We start from the raw sequence: 21,229 nt of genomic DNA on the forward strand, positions 1-21,229 counted from the left end.
TTCTTCACCACTCATTTGTGTGCTGTTTCCAGGAGTGTGAGAGTGTTGAGTGGAGGAACTCGATCACGGTGAATAATACACACATCTGGATCCCTGAGGTGGAGGAGAACGATGCTGGAAACTACACCTGTGAGTTGAAGTACGGATCCAGACTGGTCAGGAGGACGACCGAGCTAAAAGTCACAGGTAGGACACAATGGTTGGATGTATGGATTAGGAACAAATATATTCTCTAATGCCATGTTTAATCAGAAGAATACAAAAAGTCATACAGCGTGATGTGCTGATTAGTCTAGACATGTTTACTGTAACTTATTGCTTTTCTTGTATGGAGTGATGGCTACATAATTTTATTGTAGCATGCACTTTTTTAAGTCTGTGTCGTTTATCTAGCAAGACCAGATGCCCTAAAAATATTGACTGATTCTGAACTTGTAATATTTTGCTTAAGTGTAAGAGTTCCCATTGTAAGATTTAAAAAAATTAAAAATTAAAAAATAACAGGGATTTTGTAGGATGTTCCAGTGCGTTTTTACATGTTGTGTTAATGACATGCTTATCAAATGTTTCTTGGTTCGTCACATACCAAATACGCAGTGTTGCAAACATAAAAAAAATCTAAATTGTGTTATGTTGTTAAAGAGAAAGCAGCTGATTGACATGTAAAGTAAATGTATCAGCTCTATTGTGTTAAAAAACTACAATAGTGAGAGTGCAACATGTTTGGAGTTCTCATCTTTAAGAAAACATTTCAGGGGAAATTTGTTGACCAAGTGGGGGCCCAGTTTTTATTGTGACGTTCCCATCCAATTGACAAAAAGACAACTCCATTCAAGTTAATTTTTGCTCTTTTGTACTTTAAATAAAGAGATACAATTGTGCTTCTACTATAAGCCATTTTGACTTTCACTGGATTTAATGGGTTTGTTTTGTTGCAACAATATGATAGTCAAGGATAGCCGGAAAAAAAAAGGTTATAATATACAAATAACAAGATGCATTGACAAAGAATAGTCGAACACATTAGGTTCTATAAGAAATAGCCGATTGCTACTCACATTGTAAGCAGGATTTGTATAATGTGTTTACTGATCTTGGTCCTTTGAGATTCAAATGAAGGCCAAATAACCCTGAGGAGATGAGCACCCCAAGAATAGATTCTACAATAGGACACACACAGGAGCAAAAACACAGCGAAGCACAGATATGGTTCACTGCAAACAACATATCTTATCAGGGCAGATCAGGATAACTTGGGGTCAGCTAAGTAGAATGATAGTTACTTGCAGCTGAGTAGACTGCAACTTCTTAGATTCTATCCTGGCAAGCTGCTATCGCACTAATTGTAAAGTCAAATAACCTTAAGTCTTAACGACTCTTGACTAAGGCGTGGGAAGTTACATAGTACCATCCCATAAGCATACAATACAAATATATATGAGCTGATAAATATGAATACAGGATTAAACTTTTGCTAGTTAGCTCCTCAACATTCAAGTGATTTACACAGGTCACTTTTTCATCAAGTGGGCTGCTTTAAATGCAAGCAAGCATGTGACCCAAGGCTCATCAGTTATTAGTTTTTGTTTTACGCCACAGGTAGCATTTTCCCATTTTCTTAGCTAACCAGATGTCCATAGAGTGATTTATTTTACAGCTGATGGGATCGTCGGTGCTATTAGATGTCATAACCAAACACTGGGTTTATGAGCACACTTAAATTTAATGAGTAAAGGAACAATTAAGATATGCACTGCTTTATTTGTCTTTAAAAGGCAATGAGGGAAACTGGACTGAAATTGAATGATGTGGTCTTTGAAAAACGACTGGTGTCCTCAAATTAAGCTAAATCATTAATTTCTTGATGTATTGTGCAATGTTGACTCAACAAAGGGATTAATTTAATAAACATTAACAGAGTACCAGAAGATTATGCAAATAGAGGCAAACAATTTGTCTGTTGTAAAGCTAATACACAATTTTACATTTCAAACCTTGAAAAAGCCTGTTAATCCATCAGAATCTGTGAACTTTTCTTTGACACGCCAATACATGGCTAATGTTTGAAGTTGGAATTTTGAATCAAACAATGGTAAGAAAGAATTTAATGTAAGGTTTTTATTAGAATAAATAAAAATAATAATTTAAAAAACAAGTGAAAATGTATTTGGAAGGTAGTACAAATTTTCTTTTTTTTTCTGATGTATGCCAAAATCTAAAACTGAACTTTTAGTTAAATTTTTTGAAAGTTTTATGAGGACAATTTAAAAGAAAGTAATCATTATCATTTCTTCCGTCTACTCTCTCTGTATATACAATTTAATTTCATGTATTACGCCGCAGCCCCTTTTAATAACCCAAATTGTTTTTAGTTAAAGAATTAGGGACACTAAGATAATTTACTCGTCTGCTTAGAAAGGCTCATTGAAAATGTTAGGAAGTCAGTTATAAGTTAATTTTGGCCAGAAATTGAGGGTTTGAGGCACTTGTCTTATCTGATTTAGATAACAACATAACCCGCAGTTCTTTCTCACCTTAACTAATTGAGCTTCAAGTGATAAACACTCTTTTTTTTTGTTGTACTTTAAACTTTTATAAAATTTATGTGCTTCAGAAATACAATAAAATAAGGTTATGCAATTCAAAGCCCTTCATCTTTACTTTATTTGCAAATGAGCAAAAGATGTTTGGATATTCATTCGAGATTCGAGTAAAGATACAACCTTTATTTTCCCTTCTTTTCATTATATCTGTTGTGATTATTATTGTGTATATGTTATTCTGGACTCTCTCATTTTCCTTTATGTCAGTTAATATAACTTGTATTTTTGAGTTGCATAAAATCATAGTTTTTATTTAATTTGATAATACCGGGTAATTGTCATATTGCCATGGGGCACTCGATCAGGGCACTTCCTACGTGATGATGTCACACAGTGCAAACACAAACATTTTGTTTTTTTTTAAACCTTTTTATGAATGAACAGAACTTGAACTGAGTGATTGAAGTACACTTTGTACCACACATTAAACATTTATGCTGACAAATGGAACATCTTTGTCAATCGTCGGCTTCTTCACATGTAGCGTGGACAAATTCCGTTGGGGTGAAAGTCACATGCGTCTTTTTCCTAATAAGAATGTTAAATGTTGGTGAGAAGTTTAATTCATTCGCTCAGTTGAAGTTTCTTTAACACATAGAATAGCTTTTAAAAAGACGTTAGCCTTTGTGGCGCCTGAAGTCGTAGGAAGTGCCTGGAACAAAAAAGCAGGTCCGAAGAAAATGGTACTTTTTTGGACTGTTGTTTGTGATAATGCTAGAATAGAAGCTTGTAGTATTCACCCTTGAAAGGGGTGCTGTGAAGTGCCCATTGGGGGCTTTCCTCAGCTTAACATGTGGGCTGGGGCTTTGGCAGTAGCTGAGGCAAAAACTTGCGTGTAGGAGGGGTTTGTTCATGGGAAATGACTTCCTTACAGCTTCGAAGAGGTTCTGGATCACCATTAAACGTATCATCTGGTGTAACTCTTGGCTATGACCTCTCACTGGAGCAGTTTACTATCGGTTGGAATGAGATCCTGTGAGAAGTGGAAGAGTATCTTAGGATCCTGTTTATGAGTCAGGGGAGAATAACTAAATAAGCAACATATTAAGCATAGTGTTGAGGCTGTTGTAGTTAGTTTAGTGTACCAAAAATAACCATGTACACTTCCAGCATGAGTTTGTGCTATGTTTGTGTTCAGAGCCGATGACCCAGTTTGGGGCTCACCTCTTCTTTGCAAAGTGGGATTACCTAACACTCACCCTAATCCGGCACATGTTCCAAATACTCAAACATCTATAAATATCCCTCCATGCAATCAATTTGGTTGCTGTTGTGCAAATCATAACATTTATTTTAATTTAGTTGTTGTTCCGGTCAATCTTCTTCCTGATGTGCTTTAGTCTCACTTCTTCTGCATAAAATGCTTTGAGAATCAACATCAGACCAGAAGAGGGGCTGAGATCATATTTTTGGTCGCCCATCGTACAGAAGCAAGTCTTAGTCATAAGATATGTGTGATAGATACAGTGTTTCACTAAATTTTCCATCTACTAGCTACAGTACTTGATTTGTTCGAAGATTAAATACAGCATACATTAAAAAAAAAGAATATTTACAAAAGAAATTAGAAGTTCCATAAAACTTTAAGTGACTATTAAATCAAATTCTTCTCTTATTTATTAACATATGGATACAAAAAAGCTGGGTCACCAAAAAGAAACTGAAGATTAGTGCTGCGCTCGGGAAGTTGATATTGATTCAACTTTTCTAGTGGTGACATTTCTGCGGTTAGTAAGTGACTGTTTTGTTTTGTCATACTTGAAACAAGATCCCAAAATGATTCAGCCACTGGTCTGGAAAATAATAGTCAAGAGGTGCATTATGTTTCAAGCCACACATAAACACATTTAATTTGTCCATTGATGCAAAGGACGGGAACAAACACGTGTTTTTCATCCAGCGAATGCACACTTTGCTGGGAATTGAATGGGCATGTTTATCACACATGCATACTCACACTGGAGCTGGACGTGCATGCAAACGCACACAAAACGAATTGTCCAGTGGTAGAGCTAATTTCATTACACAACCCTAAGACACAGACCCTTCTGTCTCTCACACATCGATACCTCTGACAGAAGAGCAAAGAAAAACGAACTTCAGGAGACAAGTACATTTGAAACATGCATCGAAAGTTCAAATGGGGACAAATTGAGAAATCAATGCAACCAACAAAGTATTTGGATGTTTCACATCAATGCTTAAAATGTGTAGCAAATCCTAACCTGCAACATTGGGCTGCCATTTTTGGAGGCATGATGATTAGATTTTGTTGGTGTTCTGGTTTACTATCTGTATCCAAGAATATATTATAGAATCTTTCATTTTCTTTCAAGATAGAAGTATAGCAAAGATTTCATGTTCTCAGCTACTGAGAACAAGAAAGAAGGTTTATGACCCTGGTCTGGAAAAGCGCTAAATAAATATAAATTACTTACTTAGTACTGTGTCCTGCTGTCCCATTGAGCTCATTTGTATTTGAATATAAATGCTACCAGCTTGCCTGACATATACGTTTGTGCTACCCAATGATTGTAAGAATAACTTGAATTTGTTGGGGAGAAGATGTTGATTACACACACATGCACACACACACACACACACACTCTTTTTAATAAGCAGACAGTGCTGGTGCTAGTGATGGTCTGATGAAACTTCATGAAGCAGTGTCAATATTTTCAGAGTCCACTAGATGGCGTCTCTGCACTATTTACCTTTGTTTTAAACAACTATTCTAATGAAACATCACATCATTTTAAAACTGATGGCGCCACCTGACCTCTAAACAAGATGGCACTGCTTCATGAAGCTTCATCAGACCATCACTAACATTGCCTCAAATGCTATGCTGATAAACTAACTTGTATTCCAACCAAAAAACATATGTTTGAGAGTTGCTTGCCAAAAGCTTACAAGCAACCATCAATACCTTCAATAATCAAGCACAATACCTTTGGAATTGGAAGGCAATCCAATTGAAATGTTTTCAATCCGACTGCTATTTGCCAGCGCCACAGTAAGTAAATCAGGGAGAATGGGCTAATCTTTGCTAATCATGGCTACAATAAACAAATCAGCAGGTATCACACTGCACAATTACTGATTGGTAAATATGTGAGCACTGATTTTGGCAAAACTCGACTCGAGCGAAAATGAAATGTTCTGATCAACAGAACAAATTCAACTTTGTCTCACAATCACTGGGTAATGCAAACATATTCTTTTTCTGGAGCGAAAAATATACATGATTTTGGCATTCATCAATAATTCAGTAGCTACAGTCTTTTAGGAGCTACTAACAAATTCAAGTCCTGCTCTGGAACATTTTTTATTTGTGTAAATTCATGAATGTGCTCAAAGGAAGTTTGTCTTTAATAGAAATGTACACTTTTATTCATATTATACAATAATCAGAGTGACGTGCAGTGAGGTTCATGGTTGGTGAGGAACTGACTCCTTTAGTGTCAGTTTTAGTTTAGTGTTTAGTTTTATATAACTTTATTAACCCAAAAGGGGACCCCGCATAGTTTTGGGTGAAATTTTTAAAAGAAAATCTCAATTTATTTGAATGATGTCCTCACCTCCATGCCTGTAATAGCATACATCTGTCATCTTTGACAATATCACATGACTAAGATGGTTTAAAAAAAGTCATCGATTGTGGATAGATATTGATTCATAGATTCATTAATCTGTCATCTCTGACAAAGACATAAGAGTCATAGCTGAAATATTACATATCAATAACAATATCAAAATTCTATATTCAAAATCTTCATCCAATATTTAATGATCTGAGACCTTTAAATTTGCTGAAAATCTTAATCAAAATTTGTTCTAAACAATCAATAGATGTAGAAAAAAAATGTGTATTTCAAACCGTGATATTAAAGGACGCAGATGATTCAATTCTCTTAACTTAAAAGCCGAAACGTTTCCTCCTGCTGAGGGGAAGTTACCGTAAAGTTTAGCAAGAACTCTCAAGATTTAAATTTGGCTCAAGACTGAAGAATCCCGATGTCAGATGTCAGCGCTGTATTTGTATTAAAATGTTAAGTTCCATGACTCAATCACACGTTGTTGTCAGTGACAGACTATTAGTGATGCAGTAATGACAGATAGATGCGCGTTTTTTTTGCTTCTGATTGGTTAATATTACATAGTGCTTTCTGTTATTGGCTAGATTTACGCAAAAGGACTAAAGTTTATTACCATGACAAGATAAATATTGAGTATAGTTATGGGTCAATTTAAGCGTGACAAAAAAAAAAGGATATTTTATTTAAGGGCAAAATGTTGTTTTTAAATATTCTCTTGTACTTTTCTTAGTCCTATGTTGATTGAGATTAAAACCATTTCTGGTCTTAATTGTATACGGAGATAAATTCCATGCGTCTGTCCTTCGCCACAAAAACCTCAAACCATTTGTTTTGAAAATCCACCTTATTTCCTTTAGTTTTAAAAATCTCTCGCTTCAGTCGAGATGATGGCTGCAACTTTGCACTTTCACTGCATTTGTATTTCCGAAATAGCGAAACTAAATAAGCCCCTTACAAACATGAAACTTTTAATGGTTAAATGCATCAGCCAGACTTTGGAAAATCAAGGCAAATAAACGTATCTGTGAGCATTATATTGGCGACGTCTACAGAGATACGGCAACCAGCGTGCGTGCATGTATCAACGCAGTTTGTGGTGTATTGCGCATTGAGAGGCACTGCCTCACCTGCCTACCATGACCGCACGTCCCTGACGTCATCTAAAAACGTGATATCAGCATAGAAAATTATATTTATAAACACATTTAGTGAAATTTTTTAACAATTAGCAGGTTTAAAATCCAGAATATTTTCACGATTGTAAATGATCATGCATATCAAATCAACTGATTTTTCATTTGTTTGTACATGATGAATGGTAATACTGTAATGATATATATGAAACCATAAAGTAATAGTAAAAAAAATATATATACTGTATATATACTGTATGTATGTATGTTTGTTTGCGCTGTGTCTGTCTGCTGGTAATTTATGTCTTTTCATGGGTGGAGATTTATGGTAATTACTCTCATTGCTCTCACTTTATGATCAATTGTTTTTACGAGTAGACCTTTAAGTGTAAATCTGCACAGAGATGTAGCCAGGCTTTATGAATGAGACCCATTGTGTGTATAGTAGGTTACCTTAGAAGTCAGCAAACATGGTCCAACCTGAATGTCGCTGAGGGCGTAAACAAAACAAAGCTGAGTTAGATGGGAGTTCATTTGTCTGCCCAATGGTATGTGGAAATCTGCTCTCGAAAAAAAGGGTGTAAGAAGGCAAACTCAAATCCAATTTTCTTGACATCTGCCTTGTTAGCAATTATTGCCTTGAGGTTCTGTTCAGTTTTTATAGTTCTGGAACCGAAGCAAAATACACTGTCCATACTGCGGCAATGAGGGAACTACCCAGCATCTGATTTTCATTTCTAGCTTGAAGGGTTTTTTTTTTTAAATTGAAAGCAATGTTTTCTTACCATAAGTCAGATTCCAACTAAGTCCAATAAAATAAGTTTTGGAATGTGTAACTCAAAGGCAGGCTGCATGATTAATTGAAAGGTTAATAAACCTGCCTTTTTCCATTCAACAACCTGAGATCAGATTAAATTTGTACTAAAATAAAGAACAGACCAAGAGAGTTAATGTTGTCTGAAACACCTAAGTTTGTCTAAATCAATAAAATATATTTTATTTCACTGAGATCCCTCAGAGATCTGGCCACGATGTGTTTTGGGTTAAAACATACATTACAGAAACGGTGCTATTCGCCCAGTTGCGGGTCGGATGGGAATAGGTGATACAGGAAAGTAGATACAGAATAGATGCTTTGAAATTGTGTTTCGTTGGTGTAGAACTGGATCCCATTATCCTCCTGTGGTAACTAATCAAAAAAACATGAAGTAAATGTCATTCCTTGAGAGGTGATACAGCCACACAAGTAATGTTGTTTTTGTAAGTGTGTGTGGCTGTTTGTTTGGTGCTTTTTGCAAAGGGATACTTGTTAAAATGAGAACATCAAGATAAAGACCACAAAGATGTTTTTCAACAGTTTTCTGCTCTGCACTTCTATTTCTATCTTCCATGCAAAATGTTAAATTAAAATATTAAACTCTGAATTTAAACACAGCAAATGAACGATAAACAATGCACAACCATGCTTAAACATTCCAACTTTGTAATGTCCAACACAAATTGACAAGATGAAGGCTTTTAATTTAGGAGATACTTTAAGTTCCCTCAGTCAGAACTTCAGCAGCCAAGGAAAAGGAATATGTCTAGAGTATTATTTTCGAAGGCAGATAAAAAGCAAAAGCTGTTGAAGGGTGATTGATTAATATAAGCTGGAAGAAAAAGGTTAAACATGAATGTTCCATTTAGCATGTCACTTTGACCTTTTACTGACCTGAATATTTTTGTGATGTTATCATTTGCAACATGGAGGAAGAGAGAAGGGTTGTTGTAAAATGTTATTATGATCGAATTTTATTGCAGAAACAAGTCGTTAAAGGTTAAATAAAGAGGAAAAAAACTCACTTTCCTGACTTACAGGTTTTAAATGTTCAAGTCTTCCTCTCCAAGCTGCGTCCCTCATCATGACAGAAATCTGGGGTTGATGGAGCACTTTTACAAAACCTGAAGTTGGACCAATCACAGCAGACTGGGCGTGGTTATTGTAAACAAGATTTTATCTCCAGAAAAAGCGTTGTCAGTGGGCGGGGCTTAAGCACATTTCTAATGTAAATATTTCTATTTAAAGAGAGTTTTGTACATAAAGAAACATACTAATGAGTACAAAAAGCGGTAAATGTAAGAGACACCTAAATCAACCAATTGGTTGCCGTTTAAATATGTGCGTGTCTTCTTCCATCTGCCTTTGTGCGTCAGTGTTTGTGTATTTGAAATACAGCCCAAAAAGATATTTCATCATCATTGCTACACAGAAGATTTAGAAGCTCTTCAATATAATCCAATTACAAAAATTGAAATGAACGTGAACTTTTGTGATTGTCCTTTAATGGATCTGTTGCGACGTGAAGTGCGGGTCCGGGAACAGGGGAGGCAGAGCGAAAAACAAGAGAGGACGCGATTAAATGTGACACAGGTCATTAAACCGGACTTAATGAAGCCTTAATAACCACCCATTTCATTAAGTGTGGCTGCAACCCTACAGACACACACTGCTCGACGCACCACCATGTCTGCTCGTCTAATGTCTCAGACAACGGAACGACACATTAGGTTGGATAATGAAGTTGAGGAAGGGCAGGTGTTGATTTCAGAGAAAAACAAACATCTTTGTGTGTTTTTCACTTCACTCTTTCCATATTTCTATTTCTTGCAACTGTTTTGTTTGATTACTTGATGATTTAATCTATATATAACTAGTTACTTAATAAAATGTCTAAGTTTTCAGTGCAATATTTTTATTTTTATGTATACGCTTAAAAAGACATATAAAGAATCAATAATATTTTTTTATGATTTACTTAATTTTTTGTTTTGCTGTTGTTTTTGAGTGTATCTCAACATCAGTACAATGTGAAGACCTACCCAAAATAATATTACATTTTGTTCTGATCAATAATGATGTTTGTTATAATCACAAAGAAAATATTGTGCAAGTCTTTTTTACCTTGAATTCGCAGTTTATTCGTTCAAGATTTTAAACTCAGTTTTAAGATGAAAATAGAGGAGGAATAAAACAGAGGATTAACCAAATAATGATAATCGTCTTACTTGAAACATCCTAGTACTTACTTTTTTTTCAAGTCATTTATGTTTTTATTTGACAAATATGATTCTTTTCAAAGCAAAGGTTAAATGGATACACCGGTGTTTTAATGTCATGGTGCTATTTTAGTCGGTGGGATCACAAATAATGTCAACAAAGACGTCAGCAAAGGTCCACTTTGCTCTTGAGAGCCCTCTGGTGGGTGTCAACGTTTTCAGAGCCATTCAACTTTTTTCGGAGCTGAGCGACATGACACGAGATGATGTGCATGTAAACAAGTGGGTGGGCTTCAGATCTTCGCTCCTCCTTCTGCGCAACATCAATCCTTCACTGAGGGGAGACATCAGGGCAGATAAATCTCACACAGATGTTCTGTTGAGTCTCGCCCAGGGTCGCATTGCTCAATAAGAGTGTATGCGTTCGCCGCGGCATGTGTATGTCGCCTCGGGAGGCTCAGACTAAATAAGAAAACTAAAATGCCTGGAGTTGTTTCCACTGCACGCCCCCTGCCAGCTGCAGCTGCGTGTCTCAGTGAGCCGCTGCTCTTTAACGGTGCGATGTTCAAGCTGAAAAATGCACGGCCATCTGTCTTCAACATATGTACGCTAGCACCACTTCGAGAAGCGACATCCATCTGGACTTCTATCCCTCACATTCACACGTTGTCTCATCAGCTCACTCTTAGCACAGCGACACAAGGGGAACACCATGCAGGCTTTAGCTGCTGCTCTTGTGGTGCCGTCACACATAACAAATGATTTCAATCCACAGTTCCATGATGACACTTTGGTGTCACTTAGAGAAGTGACACTAGACCTGAATGTTGTGTAAGTTGTTAGGATGACTATCACGTCTTAAGAATTGCGTAACACGTTTTCAATTCTGTACGTTAAGTCTTAGGATTGGGAACTGAATAAAAACCATAATGAAGCACTTTCTCAATTTTGAGAGCACAAATGATCAGCCTAAAATGTTGTGGCTTGTCCACAACCTTTTCAGAGTTAAGCACTTTGTCTCAGGAAAGTTTCCTGCCGCCTTCTCAAAACAAGGTCAAAAGTCTTAACCTTGTAAATCCTCACGAGCTGAGTTGATCTCATAACCACAGACCTGAATAATTTCCTGTTTCATAATGCCAGGGTTTAAAAAAATGTGTTTGTGTTCACCTTGACCCAGAGACAACACTAAGGTTAAAAAATAATGGTCAGTAAGAGCTAAATAGACTGTTATAAACAACACATGGTAGTTTAGTCCGATCAGTCGCAACAAAGTTTTAGGTTCATAAATATGGCTCAGACCTGGGTGTGGCCAGAGTTCACATTTTGCCCTTCGCTTACTGCGAAATCAATACAAGACATTTTGAAAACATTATTTTTTACCACTTTACCTTATAGGTCTAAACTTTGACTTTAACTTTAAAAAATTAGAATTTTAAATGTTTGTTTTTTACATCGATAAGCAATTTTAAGAGCCCGTCATATTGCGGAACGAGTAATCAACCCTCTTAAAATACACGCCGGCACCTACGTTTGCCCTGACGTCCGCAAGGCCGTCAGTAATGCAAAACAGTTTTTGATTGATGAACTCTGGACAGTGGAAGCTCGTCCGCCTGTTTTCCTGCGTCAGTCATGGCGGCGGTGTGCAGAAAAATAAGCAGCTTTGTTCAGGAAGAATTGAATGGCAGCAGCTGCAAAGATCTGCAGCCACTTTCCAAATCGGATTCACCGACATCAACAAATGGCGAGCTCACTGTCAGACCATGACAGCGCCACTCATTGAATTCTTGATGGATCCGCTTCACTGAATGAACCTTTTACGTCCTTGAGCTTGATTTTTTTACGATTGAGTAATGCAGAGTGAGCCTCTGGCAGGTATTCTTGAGAACAAACATTGTTAAATAATAACCCAACCTACCCTAGGGAAGAAAATAACTATTAATAATGTCTCAGCACTTGGAGGTGTGTGTGTATGTTTCGATACTCGTGCAGCCACTTAGACGACGACATCAACCAACATGTACATCAGCAGAGACACGCATGATGTTAATTGGCAGGATGGTTGAGGCTATTATGAGTTAATTACTTTCTCTAACCTGATTCACTCTGTACTGAAGGGACTGTGTGTGCACGAGAGTGTGTGTGATTGTGTGCGAGAGTAATGGGCCTGAAAGCAGTAACTGCAGATCTTACGAGCATCGGGATGCTTGTTATAACATATTTGACCCATATCAATGTGCTTAATAGTTTGCGTGGCGATGGCTTCTAGCTCAACAGATACACAATCAACGAGTGTGTTAGCGGAGGAGTCGATGTGCAGAGGAAGCAGTTCTTCTTGTGGTATCGACATTGTCTCACATTATTATGGCAGTTGAAATGGAAGCTTGGCGCTGTATTGTGATGTTTAATGGATTTAACATGGCTCTTTTTTCAGACGGTTTAAAACCACACTGCTGCGAAGACAGATAGCATGTGGAAAAGAGGACATCATCAGGATGCGTTTAGTTGGCAAACAATTCTGCTGAATCAGTTTTAGGAAAAGAAGGTGACACAAGGACCATACACAATACTGATCTATTTCAGTTTATCTTGAGGTATTCTTTTTTCTATGTTGTAAATAATTAGTGATAATTTCAATGAATTGCATTTATATTACATATTTCTAAATATCCATTTCAATGGATGAAAAAGTCATAAATTAATTATCAATTATTTTTTTTAAATACAGTGGACCCTTGTTTTTTGTGGGGGTACATGAAATTCTAATGATTACTTACTACGTAAAATAGATATCTCCTCTGACGGCGCTGTGGCCCCACCTTCATCTGTAATGTCGTTTTCCTCCATTTTTCTAGACCGAACTAAAGATGATTTTATTCTGTGTTGGCTCGTAGAATTTCCGTAGAATTTCCCTTCCTGAGTTTGTGAACCCTTTAGAACTTAAGGTGCCGAGCATTTAGTGGACATGAGGTTCAAAATATATCCAATTTTAGAATTAAAAGATCGTCAAAACACTTCAAGCAACACTGCAAAAGCAATTTGACATCAATATGAAACTACAGTTTCAGATTTTAGGTTGTGAAGTAAGAATCAGAAGGTGATTGAAGACTCGTAATGACCGTAGTTGTGAGTGAGTGGTGGTTTCTCTCTGTGTGTGACCTTTCACGATTCTTAGAATATGATGAAAACAGGTTTTACTCATTGTAAGGACAGATTCATTGATTATAGCCTTTAATTACAAGCTAAGGATCAATAAGGAAATCAATCTGTCTGCAAAAGCATTTCATCAAAAGCCGTATTCTTTATTTAGGTAATAAAAACAAACCAGCGAATATGTAGAGGTCGAGAGGCTAAATGAGTTGTGCAGAGTGTTAAAGAGACTGCTGAGAGCTCAGCTGTCTGTCTGGTGGTGACTCATTTTTTGTGTGTCCGCACTCATTATTCTTGCCCATAGCACGAATAATCCCAAACTATGGAGAGCAGATTGAAATTCACTGCTCTGCCATCAGTATTATCATCACATGAGGGATGCTGGCATCCTGACGGTTCGTATTGTTCATAACATTGTATTGTATACACTGTATTAAATTCTTCTTGTTAAAACACATTTTACACCTTGAAAAAAGTCCAGATAAAAAGAAGTAAAAAAGTTATGTATGTAGAATCCAAGTTATATTTATCTCATAGTAATCCATCCATGATGGTCAATTATCACCCTTCATTAAAAAATAAATTTTTATATTCATGGACCGACCTTCATATAAAAACATTTTTCACTAGTTCACCTTTATTTTTTGTGTAAACTTGACTGAAACAAGTGACTTAACGTTAAAAGATTCTCATGCTTATGTTGGACCAGTACTTTTCCCAAGGTCGGGGGTTGCGGACCACTGCATTGAAGCTTTACATCCCAAGTTTTCTAAAAGATTGAATTATTTGAACATTCGGAAGAACGACAAGCCAAAGGGTCAAATATTTGTCTCTCTTCTCTTTGAGAAATAAAAATTAACATTCAACTTTAGTTTGAACCAAAAAGATTACTGGTGATAAAAACAAGCAATTTTGAATGGTTTGTTTTAATAGAAAACATCACAATGTGTAACTAGTTAGAGCAAAGATAACTGTAATTAAAGCAAACTTAAAATATAATCCAAAAAGAAGACCTCTATTTTTCAGCAGTAAAACCTTTTGTTCGCGTGGAAATGTATCATCCATTTACTCCATTTTTTTCTCTTCATGATTTTTTTTTTTAACCTTTTTGTACTTATTGTTAACTGGCATGCACCACTTTTGCTTAAAAAAAAATTTTTCAGAACCCACAAGAGTTGTGCTGGATAATAAAACAGTTAGTTTCCTTCTATAACAAGTCCCTGTCACAGAGTTGATGATGAGAAAACCGATGATTTCAAAAGTGGAAACATGATAAACAAAGACATTGTCATTACAATACATTTATTCTGTCCTTGCCAGGGCCTGAGAACTTGTCCATCTTTATCAGCACCTCTGGCACGTACACATAGACAGACCAACAATGCAGCACAATTTTTATTAATCCCCTGAGTGGTCAAATCTTTTGCTTTTAGCCAACCCCCCCACTGTGATGTTTGTGAGACGGATTGCTGTGAACATGATGAGTCAAGTCTCTGATGGACGAACTGCTATTGAGTGAAGGAGTGTACTTGTATCAAGACGGCACTTGTGTCGGTAAGTTGCCTTAACAGTAGAGGTGATAGAATACCAATTAATATTAAATCATATAAATATTTTAATTGAATACGTCATCTTCGTTCAGAACCAATTGTTGAGGTAAAAATGTTCAATGTTCAAAATGTATTAATTAATCAATTGTATTTAATAAACTATTAAGAAATCAAATAAATATTTTTGTCATTCATGTTCCAATAAATGATCTTCACTAGTTCAAGGATATTAAAGATTAAGAAAAAAAAAGAGTTTTAGTAAAAGTGAAATAAAATTTTGTTTTAAGAGAATAATGGGTTTAATACATGATAAGACCGAGCATGAGCCAGTAAAATAATAAATGAAATGATTTTATTATACTAATTCATAAAAAATATAATCTCTATATAAAACCCCAGTCCTCGGTTTATAAACGTCTCTAGCATTTAGGTGTTTGGAGGAGATGATGGGGCACAGATTATGTCGTTTTTCATCTTGATGGTTCCTGTATTGAGTTTAAACTTCCAGGACTCACTCAGTTACCACCTCTGCTCGCAAGGTCCTTAATCTCGTAGACCAATGTCAAACTAGTCAGCAGTCAACTGTGAGCAGAAGTTGTATCATGACAGAAGCAGAAGAAATCTGGACCTGTCAAGAGGCGTTAACAATGATCATCGTCTGTTGTTAGGCTCATAAAGCTGACAACTAATGGGCTCCAGATAAACGGTGTGTTTGTGTGTCCACTCACTCTCTGTCCCAAGGGTTGTCATTGTTTGCCAAAGACGCACACACACACTCATAATCGACAATATGCTCGGTTTGGCACTTGTGCTTCAATTTGATACTTCTGTGGCAGCTCAGTGGTGCACACACACACACACACACACACACACACACACACACACACACACACACACACACACACACACACACACTGTTGGCAAAGTGATTCACATGCTGCCCCAAAACACACCTGAAAATACTATTAAGTGTGACGTGTTACCATTCATAAGGCAATCATCAAACATGAAACATGTCTGCTGCCATAACTAGTGATAGTATGAATCACAGGTCACACAGTAGTATCTTGATGAGAACGTGAGCCACATCCTGGCTCTCATTTCACTCTCAGTACGTTAGCCAAACAGACAGGTGTGTTTACCATATGTTTCCTAGCCTCATTTATAAACTCTTCAATCTTCAATCTTGTATTTACAGTCGGATGAGGCAGAATTGTTAATATGTTATCAGTGTGATGAGTTAAAAAATTATGTAAGTCAGACACCAGGTACTATACAGCTTTTGACTTTATTACATTATTATCATGAGTTGTTTTTTTAATTGTGGTTTACTTGTCTATTTCATGGAATTCATTTTGGACTAGTATAGTAACAGTAAGAATATTAAATTCAACTTTTATTCTAGTTGTATATTAATATGTATAACAAATTACATAATGCACTTTTCAATATCACTGTAATAAAAAACCTACACATTTAAACCATTTTTATCTAAAAGACAGTGATCATTTTGTCCTAAGACCAACATGGAACATAACCATTAAAATAAATGCATTTAGTGTTTAATTTTGAAGTCTTTGACTAATATTTAAATGTGTTTGATGATCTGATGTATTTAAGTGTGAACAACCATGGGAAAAAAAAGAAATCAAGAAAAGGAAAATGTAGTTGACACCACTATAAATATATAGTATACATATATCTCAGCCGTTTCATCGCCAGATGACCATTCAAAGAAGGGGTCACCATCATGGTGCCCCTAACAAAGGACTAATAAGCAACATAATAAGCAATTTAAAAAAAATCTATAATGTTTAATTATTATTGCTTCAAAGCCCTAGTGTTATTTACAAGAGTTTATAATGAAGGTTGTACACAGTTAAAAGCATATCATAAAAAGGTGTATGATGCATTATCAATGTGGGCGTCAATTCCTGACCTTACGAGTCATGAAAATATAAGAATTGCTAAAATATATTATTTTACAGTTAAACCTCCATTGTCAACATCACTTTATGGGCCTTGTCAGATTGCTTTAACAGATACAAATATAAGTGTATGAAAACAGTTGACCATATATTAAGCATTACAAATTTTGGAATTTCTCAAACCATACCAGAAAGCTTTCATTTAAGATTCTGAGAATAAAAAGTGATGTGTCTTAACTTGTTGTTTGAATGAATAGTTTTGAGTGTAACTAACCAATACACTAACCAGAGAGCCTTCACCAATGAAGTCACCATTGGCTTCGTCAGACCCTTGTCACAGCCCGGCGTGGTCTGGCTTGTCTCTAAAGACAAGAGAGGAGCTGGTCAGGGCCCAGAAGCTCCAAAGACTGATCTATTGCCAATGAATAATGAAGCCATGGCAAAGTTTGACAGACCTTCTTTGCCAGGAAGCAAACTTTGTTTGACACACTAACGTGAGCACGCAGATGGATGTTCCTATGAAGAAGAGACATACGCAACCTGGGGGTTATGCAACAGCCGGTTTGAGCAGGTTTGCTTTTTGTTCCTATTTGGAATCCCATTTGTGTTCATGTGCTGGTCAAATGACCACACCCTACACACGCCAGGAAGTCTGATGTACAGATTGAAATTAAATATATCACCCTGTGTTCTCTATTAATACTATAAACAGATATTTAACCTTTTAAAACATTTTCTTAACTTTCAGATTGTTTCTAATATCAGTTTAGCCAATTTTTTGCTAGAAATTAAACAATGGCTGAGTGAAAACACTTTGCAGCTAAATGTGGACAAAACTGAAACTTTGGTGATTGCTCCTGATGACAAGGTTCAAGGGTTGAGTCAGTACTTGGGTGACTTAGGTCAGTCTGTCAAACTGAGCCTGAGAAACCTGGGATCCTTAAAAATCTTCACTGGCTGCCAGTTTCTTTCAGGATCAACTTTAAAATTCTGGTTCTTACTTTCAGAGCTATTCATGGTCAAGCTCCTCCTTACATCACTGATCTGATCCAGCCTTACACCCCAGCTCGGGCTCTGAGGTCTGTGGATCAGAATCTACTGATGGTTCCTCGCACACGGTTCAGGACCAGAGGAGAGAAATCCTTCCAGGCTGTTGCTCCTAAGCTTTGGAACGATCTTCTCTTTGCGCTTGATGGATCTACTGCCTCCTTCAAGAAACATCTTAAGACATTTTTATTTGTTCAGGCTTTTCCTTGATTTTCTGGAACTCCTGTGTTGTTCTCGGTGTTATCTTGACCTTTAAAGTATGTCTTTTATTGAGTTTTGTTTTGATTGTTTAGGCCCTTTGTGACCCTGGTCTGGAAAAGGGCTCTATAAATATAAATTACTTACTTACTTACTTACTAATAATGAAGTATCAATCATTAGTCATTGAATGCACACCAATATAATCTCTGACAGAATTAAAATTCAATTCTGAAAGTGCTTTAAAGCACGAGTTAATAACATTAACATACCCACAGCTAGTAACCAGGTATTTGCAGAGATCATGTTGACTGGAGTTGTTAAACATATTTGTGAATAAGCCATCCTATAGTGAACTACTAATTAATACCCAGTATGCAAGAAAATGTTTAACTTCTATTAGCTTTATATTATCTTAAAGATGATAGCATATTATCAAAACACCATTTAGAACAGGGGTATCCAGGAGAGGGACACATTTAATGATCTGAAAAAGAACGGGGTCCAAAAAGCTCTTATGTCTTCGACATGATCAACATGGATACCTTTTTTACAGACACACAGGAAAAGGTTTAAGTATTAAGGAAATAGCAATTACTTTGTGTATTTTTCATTTGACTCAGCTTCTATAATATTAAAAAAAAAATGTACATTAGAAATTGTAAAAAAGAATGTGTATTTTTTACATTTTCTGGTTCAATAATTCACTTTATAACCGCATTATAGCTACTTAAAGGCCACAAATGACTCCTGGATCGTATTTTGGACACGTCTACTATAGGGTGTCCTTGCAAAACCAAAAATCTCTAAAATAAAATAAATAATGCTGTTGTCTAAAATTATGTTTATTTTATTTATTTATTTTATAATTTGATTGTGTTTCTCACATAGCATATGTCCATTTACTTCAACCAAAAATAGATCTGAAAATATAAATATATTCATGTTTTTTTCATTTATTACTTGTTTCATTTCTTGTCAAGTACTTTAAACAAAAGACACACACGATTTAAGATTTAAAGTCTTCATCTATACAATTATATACATTTCTTTAAAGAAGATAACATTATGTTGTTCTTTTTTTTGTGTTGTCCAATTGTTTTATTTTTCCAGCATTTGTAATTTCACCTTCGCCTTACTGTTACCAGCAGCAGGTTTCAGGTCCTGCCGAGGTTATTCCAATTTTTGAGGCCACTGAGTTTAATTGAAGCTAATCTGCATGTTGTCGGCAGACTCAGCATTTTCTTTTTAATTAATGTAAATGGAGACTATGTGGAGACATTCATTCAGAATTCTGATAAAACCATCACAAGCCGTGACCTGAAACAACCTGTCAGGTTTTTAACGTGACATAAATAATGCATATATTCACATTCAACTTTTATGACTTTTGAATTGTTTAGTGTTAAACTAAAATGTAATTTCCACAGCATAATTAATCGTCCTCTATATTGCTGCTTGCAGTTTTAAGATTGAATGGATATAAACAAATTATAACTCTTTTTTTTTACAACAGCTGAATAATTCAAAAGTAAATAAATAAATCTCTTTACAATTAAGGGAACTGCACCCTCATTTTCAAAGTTTAATCTTAATGTTTTAGAACAACGAGCCAGCCCTTTAAACGTCTCTGGGGGAGTAAAGACAAACAATGATTAAACAAATGACTATATTTACTTTATATGGTTGTGGTGGTGGTTACTTGAACCATGGAAAATGTCAAGTTATCAGCTCTTAAATTGAACTCTAATGCTATTTTTCTTCTTACCATTAGAACCAGGCATTATTATGAATTAAAAATGAAATAAATCATCATCATCATCAGTTTAAATATCTTCAGTCTTCAAGTGAAATCGCGCCCCAAAAAATCCCAGTTAGTTTGCCCCCTAAAACTGAAGACAGGGTGATACTTTAGCTAACTTTAAACTTTGATTTGTTTCATAACCAAGCTTTCCCAACAGAGACAGCAAAGCTGTTCAAACCATTGAAAACATTCAGATTCTCAAAGGTGCCCTGCATATGCTGTATGTGAATATTGTGATTCCGGACCAATGTCTTCTTTTGGATGTAGTTTGATCTTCAGTGGTGGTCATGCAATTGTGCTTTCAATGCTTCCATAAGCAGGGTTGATAACCCTCATAGCAATTTCGCAGATTGAATATGGATGAGGAGGAGCTTACCTAACCGAGTGAATAATATCACACCAACTGAACTATTTGGCTTTTAGATCACAAACATATCCATGTCTTCTCCGCTAAGCTATTCAAGCAACCCGCAATTCAGGAGGAATGACAATGCGACTCAGTGAAGAAATGTTCACTTGTGTGCTGTTGGAGGGAAACCAATAGGCAGTGTTTTATAACAATTTTATTTTCTTGCTGAATTGATTAAACTTTGTCATTATCCAATTTGTGAGTACGGACACGGAGGCCATCCCAAAAGGCTGGAACAGTTAGTTCAAGATTGATTTGCCAGCGACACTTGAGTATATATATAATTGAGTCTTTCACCATTCACACTAAAACTTCAAATATTTTGTGAATGTTTGGTTTGTTCTTAAGAAGCATTGCTTCTGTCTCATGCCCAGGGACTTCAGTTGTCATAACTGACTTTAATACAAGTGCAGGTTAAGTGCCTCTGTTGAAATAAATTAATTGCACTAACAATGTCAGATACTAGTGATGGTCTGATGAAGCTTCATGAAGCAGTGTCATTATCTTCAGAGCCCACCAGATGTCGGTTCCTGCACTATTTTCCTTTATTAACTGTTCTAATGAAACATCACATGATTTTTAGACTTATGGCGCCCCATACTGACCTTTAAACAACATGACATTGCTTCTTGAAGCTACATCAGACCATCACTAGTTATGGGTAACTGTTTTTACATTATGAACTTTATTTTACTACATACATGAAGTACATGCTATTAACTTGTATTTCTGCTTTATTTAAATTGCAATTGGATTGTTTTTAAAAACATGACTT

General features: G+C 36.0%; 1 protein-coding gene across 2 annotated transcripts in view; it reads left to right on the plus strand.

Moving 5' to 3' along the window:
- il1rapl2 (interleukin 1 receptor accessory protein-like 2) overlaps positions 1 to 21,229 on the plus strand; it is a 241,002-nt gene that overhangs the window by 158,771 nt on the left and 61,002 nt on the right. For both annotated transcript variants that reach the window (XM_087799600.1, XM_087799601.1), the window contains exon 6: positions 33 to 186. In XM_087799600.1, the coding sequence (XP_087655726.1) occupies positions 33 to 186 (154 nt within the window). The remainder of the gene's footprint in view (positions 1 to 32; positions 187 to 21,229) is intronic.

This window comes from Callionymus lyra, chromosome 9, assembly GCF_982586985.1.
Source record: "Callionymus lyra chromosome 9, fCalLyr1.hap1.1, whole genome shotgun sequence".
Lineage (NCBI taxonomy): Eukaryota > Metazoa > Chordata > Actinopteri > Syngnathiformes > Callionymidae > Callionymus > Callionymus lyra.